General features: G+C 42.6%; 1 protein-coding gene across 1 annotated transcript in view; it reads left to right on the top strand.

The window, feature by feature from the left end:
- The first annotated feature begins 800 nt into the window (after positions 1 to 800).
- The window catches only part of WDR75 (WD repeat domain 75), a 34586-nt gene continuing 24453 nt past the window's right edge, over positions 801 to 10933 (top strand). Inside the window, exons 1-4 of the mRNA XM_026002675.2 lie at positions 801 to 942; positions 6075 to 6204; positions 9245 to 9310; positions 10435 to 10525. Coding sequence (XP_025858460.2) covers positions 857 to 942; positions 6075 to 6204; positions 9245 to 9310; positions 10435 to 10525 — 373 coding nt within the window. The 5' untranslated portion in view covers positions 801 to 856. The remainder of the gene's footprint in view (positions 943 to 6074; positions 6205 to 9244; positions 9311 to 10434; positions 10526 to 10933) is intronic.

The following is a 10933-nucleotide window of genomic DNA, read 5'->3' as shown; positions in this document are numbered from 1 at the left end:
TGCATCAAAACTGCTATCAAAGCCCCAGTGATCTCCATACTGCTCAGGACAGCAGTCAGCTGTCTTCCAGTTATTTAATCAGTCACAGCTGACAGAAGGACGGATTCTACCTCCTCCTTCCTTTGACTCTTCTCGATGGCATATATCCTCCTGTTTTCCTTCTTAAGCTGCCCAACCATTTGCGGGTTTTTCCTTCACCTTCCGGGTGCCTCAGACTGTCCTTGGCCCCGCGCCACGTTCTAGGCACCCTCCCCCCACTGGCGACCTCAGCCTGCCCCGCGGCTCCTCCGTGTCCCCCGCACGCAGATGGCTCCCGGGTCCCTACCCCGGCGGAGACTCCGCTAGGCTGCAGCAGGCGCGGACCCACTCAGCCTCAGCGTCGCGATGGCTCGATGGCTCGATGGCTCGATGGCTCCTAGGACGCTCGTACCCGGCCCCCGCCCCCGGAGTCTGTTTCCAGGCTTTCCTTCGCGGTACCTGGTGACCTCAGCGCTCAAGGTCCCAGTCCTGGAGTCATGGCCCACATCGTCCTGCACACATTTCATCTCTCAGGCGGACCCCCACGGGAGGTCACGGGAGGCCACGGGAGACGCGGGGAGGGGGGTCTCCCTGGCGCGGCAGAGAGGCTCGCCCGGTGGTTAGGGCTCGGGAGCGCCTGGCGCGAACTCGGGTCTCTAAGCCACCGCTCAGCCCGCACGTCTCTCACGCCGCCCACACGGAGACTGCGGCCCCGCCGAGCTCCCGCCGCAGATACTGCGGCCGAGAGGAGCCGCCCCCGACTCCGCCCCCAGCCCGGCCCCGCCCCCGGCGGAAGTTCCCGGCGGGCCGCCCCCGCGGCTTCTGCGCCTGCGCGAAGATGGCGGAGGAGGGGACGGTCCGCGTGGTCCGCTGTGGCGGCAGCGAGCTCAACCTCCGGAGAGCCGAGTTCTCCGCGGATTCCAAGTACGGGGCCGCGGCCTCGGCCGCCGGGTGGAGGCGGGAGGGGGCAGAGGTCAGGCGCGTTGGGCTCGCGGACCCGCGGTCCCGGGCTCGGGGGGCGCGTTGGGCTCGCGGACCCGCGGTCCCGGGCTCGGGGGGCGCGCGGGCGCCGGGGCCTGAGCCTGCGGCGGAGTGGAAGCTCCGCGCTGACCCCGACGCTGGGCGCGCCTCTGCCCGGGACCGCTCGCCCGCGGGTCGGTGTGGGCGCGGGGTCCCCGCGGCACCTCGGGGAGGGTATTTCGGCGACCTTTGGCAGCTTTGCGTGATGAATCGGGGTGTTGGTTTCTGCGCGGGATAGCGGCATATATAAACCCTGGTCCCTTTTCTCAGGAGTTCGGTGTGATTGGAAACTGAGATACTCGCTACGTTTAAAACCCGGTTCTTAATCTTCTCTTCATATGCTCTTTCCGTAAAACAGGAATATTTTGTGATCCATCTCCTAGGGTTGTTGAGATTGCTAAAATGCTGTAAGGCGTAGAAAGCAAGTAAACAGCCTGCAGTTAATGGCTTAGCGTTCGTCAGTTGTCATCTTCCTTGTTGCTCCCTTGTCAGCATCGTGTAGAAGTGATACTTTGTAGGAAGAGGTTTCAAATTTAAGGCCGGTGACCCTTAGTAAAAACACCTTCTGTCCTGGAAGAGTCAAGATAATAGCTTAGGAAAGTTCATATCCCTCACAAAATTTTGCTTGTGGCCGGATGATACTTGTTGAACGCAGGCGAGGCTGAAGGAGCTTTCAGGAGCGTTCATAAACTGCCCTAGGAGTAAATCCTTGATCCTTCCATGAAAGAGGGTTTTGTTGATATTTATCTTCTACATCAGGAAGAAATGGAGACTTAAAGGGTGCCAAAGTGCCACCACTCTGGGCCTAGATCTAGGTATCCACTCTCTTTTTCTTTTTTTTTAAATTTTTTTTCATTTTTATTTATTTATGATAGTCACACAGCGAGAGAGAGAGAGAGAGAGAGAGAGGCAGAGACACAAGCAGAGGGAGAAGCAGGCTCCCTGCACCGGGAGCCCGACGTGGGATTCAATCCCGGGTCTCCAGGATCATGCCCTGGGCCAAAGGCAGGCGCTAAACTGCTGCGCCACCCAGGGATCCTTCCACTCTCTTTTTCCCCGTGTACTGTCTCTCCACCTTACTGTAACGACACACAGTATTTTCTTTGCTGAGTCTTACAATTTGTTTTCAAGTATTTGTCAACTATGTATTGTTTATGACAAGCTGATACGACAGAAATTAAGATAACTTTAATATAGATCCTACCTTCAAGACCTTACAGTCTTGATGATGAAAAGAAAATAATTTGAAACGCGTTTCATAGTGTGGTACTTTGGAAGTTCCTAAGTAGGAGAGAGCATTTCAGACCGAGGGTGGGCGATTCCCAAGGAAGTGATATTTAGGCTAGGCCTTAGCAGGTGAGTGGTATTCTGACTAGGGGATATGGACAGGGGGCATTGCAGATAGCGGGCACGGGCAAAAGGAGTAGAAGCCTGAGGATACTGGACAGACTATGGTCCAGTTAGCTAGTACAAATGGTGGATGAAGAGAGCTCGTGACGGAAGAGGAACATGAAGCCGGCTCTTGATCGTTTGGTCCAAAGAGTGTATATTTTTATTCAATAGGTGGAGAATGATGGGAGGTACATGATTGTGTTTCTTCAAGAAAAATTAATCTGAAACCCATTTATAAAACTGTGCAATAAGTGGTGGAGAGCAGCAAGATCAGAGGTGGGTTGGCTTAGCATACTAGAGGTACAGTGTTGGCGTGGAAGGGAGAGTGATGTTGAGGTTTCCCTTCACTATAGGATCTTGGAAGAGTAACAGGAGTTTGCCCCACCAGTGATATTGGGGGAGGATATCCAGGCAAAGTGTGCAGCTTTAAATTGCTGGGGTGATGTGAGGGATAAGGGGTATCATGTGTGTACTGTCAGTACAACATAAGTCTAGGGGAGAAGAGTCTAGAAGAGTATACACCAGGGCTTAAAAGGCTAATGCAGCCATCCAAGCAAGACATTACTTTGGCCTGAGCTAAGATAATATTGAAGATAAAAGGGATGCCTGCACCTGGCTGGCTCAGCGGTTGAGCATCTGCCTTCAGTTTAGGGTGTGACCCCAGTGTCCTGGGATCGAGTCCTGCATCGGGCTCCCTGCAGGGAGCCTGCTTCTCCCTCTGCCTGTGTGTCTCTGCCTCTCTCTCTGTCTCATGAGTAAAATCTTTTAAAAAAATATTGAAGATGAAAAGACCATTTTGGAGTGATGTAGCAATTAGGATTAATGAGAAGATGATGAGTTCATTTGGGGGGCTGTTGAGTTTAAGGGTTAGGGAAATGACCAGTTGGACAAGCAAGGATTAGGTAGAAATTCAGTACTGAAGTTTGGGGAATTTGGTGAAGATTTAGCTATGTTTTTGTTGTTCGGTTTTTGTCATCTATGTAGAATGTAGCAATTAAAATCAGTTCTCTAGCAAATGAATAGGGTTTTAGTGAACTTATCAAGGAGTTGGGGATTATCTACAAGCGTTGGTTAGTTTATACAGAAAGAAATAAGGTAATTTTGTATTTTGCTTCAGGGAGCTTATCAAGAAATCTGAAACAGTAAATAAAACCATAGAATTGTGGCATATGAGCTGTCTTCTCCTGGTCACTGGGTGCTCTTGGAATTAGGACACAAAGACGCTGCTTGCAGGGGGTGTTCTGAGAGGCAAGCCGAGCGCTGGGTGTCCATGACACTAGGAGACATTCTTGTGTCTGGTATCACGGACTCAAGGTCCAGCATTACATCCTGTTACTTCCCACATTTATAGGATGCTCTGCATTAGGTTGCTAGGGCATAAAAGATTTTAAAAGAAGTCATTTTTGCCATTTGCATTCCTGAATTCTCACAAAGCTAATGTCCTTCTCTAGATATTTTTCTTTTGCAGACCATTCTGTGTACTGCTGCTGTAATAATTTTCCTTAAGTGTTACTGTCATAATATTATTACTCTCACCCTTAGCCTTGCTCAGAACCCTGTAATAATCTTCTGTTGCCGTCCTTAAATACTGCTCTTTTGTTTGGCTTACAAGGCCTTCCGTGACCTAGCTTGAGTCTGCTCATCCAGTGTGTTTCCTGACATAACCCACTGTACACACTTCGCTTGTTAGATGGGTACATTTCCAGTTTCTTGTTAGTTGTATCCCAGCTTTTGCTTATGTTGCTATTTTTCCTTCCCAGCTCTTAAATTATGCATCCTTCAGAGCCTCATTTAAGTCCTGATTCCTGCTTGAAAGCATCCCTAACTTCTTGCTTCTCCACTTCATCAACAAAGATGATTTGAGTCCTATGTGACAAGCATTGTGGTAGGTGCTTACATGCATTTCTGTCTACAAGGTTAGGTATTATTATCCCAATTGTATGGAAGTATTTACTGAGTGTATACGGTGTATATTAAGGGTGCATTTGCATGTGTTGTTTCATTTCATCCTCATAGTCAGCCTGTGAGAAATCTTAGAGTGGAGAACAGTGACATTTTAGAGAAGTTAATCTCCCAACATTATTCAGCCCATTTGTGGTAAAGCTGGCGTTTGAACCTATTTGTGTTTGACTAGTTAAAAATGCGTCGTTCCCTACCATACGATACTTTTGTTACTGGATTTATAATAAGTACAGGCACCCTTCCTCCCCTGAAAGAGCTCACAGTCTGGTAGGGGAAGTCTTCCAAGGATGTCATGTGGTAAGTGCTGTGATAGAGCTAAGCCTGCCATCTTGTAGAAGCATTCAGAGTGGTGCTGATGCGGAGTGAGAAAATGTGAGGCTTCACCTGAGCTGAATCTGTCTTAAGAAATTAATTATAAAGTGTTCTGGGTAGACCACAAAATATACCAAAGCCTGGAGAGAGCATTTTCCTTTGGGAGCTTGCATTCAAATTTAAAGCCATTCTCTGCCAGGGAGCAAAGAGAGAGAGGACATTCCTTTCCTCTGGGGAAGCCTATCAGTTTGGAGTTTTCTTGGCATGGTACCCTCTCCCCCACCACCATCTCAGGGGACCTGTTAGTATTAATGGAGTGTGTCTGTGGGGACTGCAAGGATATTGGAGTTGTGAACCACTTTACTAGAGCACGCTTTTCAAGTGAAAAAGTAAGTGGTTCCAAGTACACCAGGTCAAATCACCAAAGGCCTTAGGAGTTTAGATCACATCCTAGAGACAGTAGGAAAACACTGACAAATTGTAATTTAATTTTACCTTTAAGGAAGTAATGTGGTCAAGTTTGCAGAATTAATCTGGTTTGAGTGGGAAAGGTGAATTGAAGGGCCACACCTGGAAACTGTAGGAAGCCCTTAAGAGTGGTCTAGCCTGGAGATGTTAAAACTCTGAATTAAGGTACTCATGGGAATGAAGAGGCTCCGGCTAGAGCGGTGATCATATGCCTCAGATGTTTTGTTGCTTGAACTTCCTTAACCTATTAGTTAACCATTTTATGACTGTCTCCTGGCTACAGCACTTACGAAATGCATCCTGATTTCAGAGAGGTGAAAAAGCAAGTGTCTTGGAACTGATAAAATAGGATAATAGTGACCCTGGTCAGCATCAGAAGATTTATTCTTAGTTTGTAATAATTTTTTTTGTTGGCTCATTTTATCCATTCAGTTTACCAAATCTTTGAGGACCCGATGGATTCTGTTCAACAAACTAGATTGGACATTGGGAATCAAAGATAAATTAAGGCCTTTGCCCTATCAGAGCTTATGGGCAGATAAGGAAGGTAGATATTTATGTAAACAAGTAATTTCAACACAACATAAAAAGTACTAGGATCAAGTCATGTACAGGGTGCTTTGGGAACACAGGTCTAGCCTAGGAATTCTGGGTCTGTACCTTCTATAGCGGGGTGGTGTCCCTGGTGAACCGTGGAGAGTGGGGGATATGGAAAGATGCTGTCAGAGTAATGGTGTATATAGTAAGTGAATACGTAGCACACGATTTTTAATATATAATTTTTGAAACTGATGTTTTGAAAGAAACCTCTATTGCAAGAAAAAAAATAACTTTCGTGATATTCTGTAGATAGCTTAATGTCTTTTTACAGTCCATGAAAAAATCTTTTTTCTTATTTCCAGGTATATTTTCTATGTCTCTGGAGACTTTGTTAAAGTTCATAGCACGGCTACAGAAGAATGTGTACATGTATTGCAAGGGCACAGAAATCTGGTGACTGGAATCCAACTCAACCCCAACAATCATCTACAGGTGTCAAACGATTTATAATTGAATATTTTAATATTGGCTTTGTTGTTGCCGGAAGATTGTAAATTGATTTGGGCCGGGAAACTTTCCGGGTTAGACTTAAAAAAATACAGGTATCCCTTCCTTTTCAGAAGTTTGCGTTATGCCACTTGGTTTTTACAATGAAAGGAAAAAGCAAAAATAGCATTCAATATTTGTTTTGCGGGATCCCTGGGTGGCGCAGCGGTTTGGCGCCTGCCTTTGGCCCAGGGCGCGATCCTGGAAACCCGGGATCGAATCCCACGTCGGGCTCCCAGTGCATGGAGCCTGCTTCTCCCTCTGCCTGTGTCTCTGCCTCTCTCTCTATCTCTCTGTGACTATCATAAATAAAAAAAAATAATAAAAAAAAAAAGTCAATATTTGTTTTGCAACAAGGTGTTATAGAGGCAGCATGCACCCCTTCCAGCTAGAGTGACACTACCAGTCTCCTTCCCCAGGAGCCGCACTCAGCATCTCAGCACCAAGCCACCATAGTTTAAACTGTGTCTGTGAGCATCTGTACTTTATCTTGGTGTGTGTTTCATATATTCCATTAGCAAGATGAGTCCTGAGGTACCAGAAAAGCCTAAGAGAGGTTATTTTCGGGATCTGGGAACACTCAAGATTTTTCCATACAAATTAATGGTAATTGCTTCTTTGTTCTACACTATTTCCACTACAAAGGGTTTTATAGTAATACTTCCGCTTAGCAGGGGAAACCTGTGTATTGATTTTCTGATTCAGGGTATTTTTACCCATTTTTAGTTACTAAAATAGGGTCACAGCCTAGAACTACATTGTCCCGCATACTGTGTTCTGTGAACCGTTTTTTCCCAAGGATGCTAATTAGATGTTGCATGAAAGAAGACATTCTTGGCTATATGAGTTCCTGAAATTCAGGGCTAGATACAGATGAATTCTTGGGTTGTAAATCTTCTCACGTCCTTTTTATAAGCCTTGTGAATATCTGAAAAGACTGTATATGGTTTGTTGTTTCTCAAGCTTATACGCCCTTGAGCCCTTTGCTTCCTGGAACATGTGTTTGAAAACGTTGACTGAAAGAGATTGATGTTAAAAAAAAAAAAAAAAGAGAGAGAGATTGATGTTGTAGACTTGTTGCTTTATAGATGAGGCTCTTTAATGCCAATGCAGATGTTAGGCCATCTTCAAGCCAGTGCCGGTCAAGAAGGGCTTCTTAACTCAATGAATGGACCCGTTAATTTCAGGACAGACTTTGGAGTCCAGTTTAATCCAGACCTCTCGGTCACCCCACAAAGCAGCTCTTGCTTCTCAGAATTCAAAATAATGAAATGTCACTTTAATTCTGTTCTTACACTTCAGCAGTCGCTAAAGAGATCTCAGAAAGTTTACTCTTGTTTTTGATCAGGTTCTGTTTTTCTGGATTAGTCACAGCCAGTTTAGAAGTTATTGCTTGATGCAAGAATAGATTTGCATTGCCATTTACTGTTACTCACAGGAGCAGTAAATGGCAAAGTAAACAGTAAAGGAAGGAGGGCATAAAGTGATAGGGATCTTTTCTTTCCAAATTAAATGAGCTACTGTGAAAATCAAAGTTAAGTAGCTTTTCTGCAGGGTGCAAGCACATATTTTTTTCCTTGCTGTCCTGAGGATTTGACAAAATAGCTTATTATCTGTAGCATTTGACTGTTTTTTTATTTTTTATTTATTTATGATAGTCATCACAGAGAGTCATCACAGAGAGAGAGAGAGAGAGAGAGGCAGAGACGCAGGCAGAAGGAGAAGCAGGCTCCATGCACCGGGAGCCCGACGTGGGATGCGATCCCGGGTCTCCAGGATCGCGCCCTGGGCCAAAGGCAGGTGCTAAACCGCTGCGCCACCCAGGGATCCCGCATTTGAGTGTTTTTAAAGCAGAAATATCCTTTTGTTAAAATTGGAATTTGTGAAGTTTGTATTACTAAATTTTGTAGCAAAACAAACCAAAAAACATACATTGCATAAAAGATCTATTTCATGTGACTTGAAAGTTAATAAAATTAGGGAACAATTTTATTGACTGGTTTGGTGGAGGTGATAGGGAATACAGATTCTCTGGACTTTGGAGTCCTGGGATTTGTGTTTTGACAGTCTAGGTTTGCCTCATTATATTTACTGATTCATGTTCATGATTTTTCCTTTATACGTAGTAATTGTGATGTATATTTTCTACTTACTATGATTCTTTTACTTGAATCAATAATATTCATCATTTTCTGTTCTCTGATTCCATGTCCTCATTGGCAGAAATCTTAAAATTACCGCTTCCAGAAAACTTGAAATTCTTTACTAATGTTATAACCAAAGTATTTCTCACAGGAACAGCAACTAGTAATCTGCTGTGACCTTAGTAAAATCAAGTCCACTGGGACAAAAATAAAAAATAAAATAAAATAAAATAAAAAATAAAAATAAAAATGCATGTTACTAAGGCCTCCTGGTGCTACCAAAGTGTGAGGCACAAACCAGTACCACAAATGGTTGGTTACCAATTTGCAACTAGAAGACTGTAGCAATTGACCCAAAACTTTAGAAGACTTCGACATTGCTATAGCATCCAAGTGTGTAACTTCTATATTGTGTTTTACAAAAATATTGTTCATTAATGTGTTGGAAATTTTTTTTTTTTAAATAGGACATTCTCAGATCAATTGAGAAGCACTCCTTTAATACCCATCTAAGATGAAAGGAGTTCTGCTAATAATAGAGGATGGACTCTGGGAGAAATATTACCAACCTCTTAAGTGCTTTTTATAGCTCAATAACTTACCATCTCCCTCTTGAACATAGAAGGTGGACTTTTGTCCTCCCTCATTTTAATTAAAACTTGAAGTTTCTTCAAAGAGTTGTGATTAGATTTTCTATTTTGCAAAAACAATGAGTAGATGACTCTACCTCTTTAAGGCTAGTAATTTAATGAACAGAAAATACCATCTGTATCAGTTATTCATTGGCTATCTTAATGGAGTTTTATTTTGTAATAACTTTTGTACTATCTTTACCCTTTTAGTTGTATTCTTGTTCCTTTGATGGCACCATTAAACTGTGGGACTATATAGATGGCATTTTAATAAAGGTATGTGGATTGATCTTCCATTTGAAAAGGGATGGCAACATCATTTAATGACAGACACACTGTTTTCTTCTATAAGGTCTAATCTTTACATAGTCTTTCTAAATACGTTATGAAAGTCACACACCACAAAAGAAAAGAAATTGTTTGAAATTTTAAACTTACAACAAAAAGATAAGCAATAAAATTGGAAGAAAATATTTACAAGAGTTAATATCCCTAATATACAGAAAATTCCCAAAAACAATCAGAAAAAACTAATAACCCAGTAGGAAGAAATTGGCATAAGGTAGGAATACTTAATTCCCAGAAAAAAATAACATAAAAAGGGTTTAACCTCATTAATAAAGAAGTAACAGAGCATTTTTCCCTATCAGTTTGGCCAAATTGCAGACTGCAAAAACAATCTAGTGAGAGGTAAAGTGTAGAGAAACAGATACTTTTGTATCAGAATACAAAAGAAAATGGAAAAATAACTTTTGCTCCAGCGATCTCACTTTTTGGAATCTCTTGTAGAAATAATGTGTGTGTCAATACACACATTGTTTTGTCAATATTGTAATATCTACAGCATTGTTTATGGTAGAAAAATATTGAGTATAACCTTGATGATCGTTAACATTTCATATTCAATAGATACTGTATAACCATTGAAAAGAAACAAGTGGATCTATATTATTAATTTGAAATTTTATTCAAATACATATTGAGTGCCTTTTGTATACCAGGTATTCTTCTGATGGTGGGACATAGCAGTAAGCAAAATGGATAAGATTTCCCTTATGGAACTTATGTTGTGGGTGGTTGTTTTTTTTTTTTTTTTTTTTTTTAATTTAATCTTCATGCATCTCTTGTTTATTTTTCTTTTTCTTTTTTTTTTTTTTTTAAAGATTTTATTTATTCATTCATGATAGAGAGGGAGAGAGAGGCAGAGACAGGCAGAGGGAGAAGCAGGCTCCATGCCGGGAGCCCGATAAGGGACTTGATCCCGGGACTCCAGGATCGCGCCCTGGGCCAAAGGCAGGCGCTAAACCGCTGAGCCACCCAGGGATCCCCCTTATGTTGGGGTTTTGAGATAGATATAAACAATATGGTACTTCTAATCTTTATCTTACTTTGTCTTTCAGACTTTCATAGTAGGGCATAAACTTCATGCCCTCTTTACTCTAGCCTGTGCTGAGGACTCTGTCTTCGTTATAATAAACAAAGAAAAACCAGGTATAGTATAATTAACTTACTTTGTTTTATATAGCATTAGGTTACTCTTTCCATAGTTTCTCAGAATTTAACATTTTGGTTTAATCTGAAGTTAAGTTTTTGGAGCTGGCATTTAATTTGTTTCTATTATTATTGCATTCATTTTGGGGAAGCTTCCCACTAGTTCTGAAATACACTTCTTGGGGGAATGATTAATATATAGTTGTAATAATAGATTGCATAGCTCAGACTTCAAAGCTGTTTTGTAGGGGCTAGCGTTTTTCTTTCTACTGACCTTAATCTGTCATTCTTAAGCATCACTGTCATTTTATCCATTACCGAACACGCTTTTTGTTGATCCTGAATCTGCCAGAAATGGTATAGTAAACAGTTTGATATTAAGACCTAGTTGTGTGATTAAATTATTAA

Source organism: Vulpes vulpes, chromosome 16 (genome assembly GCF_048418805.1).
Source record: "Vulpes vulpes isolate BD-2025 chromosome 16, VulVul3, whole genome shotgun sequence".
In the NCBI taxonomy this organism is placed as follows: domain Eukaryota; kingdom Metazoa; phylum Chordata; class Mammalia; order Carnivora; family Canidae; genus Vulpes; species Vulpes vulpes.
Note: the sequence above shows the minus strand (reverse complement) of the source record. Positions and strands in the feature narration are given on the sequence as shown.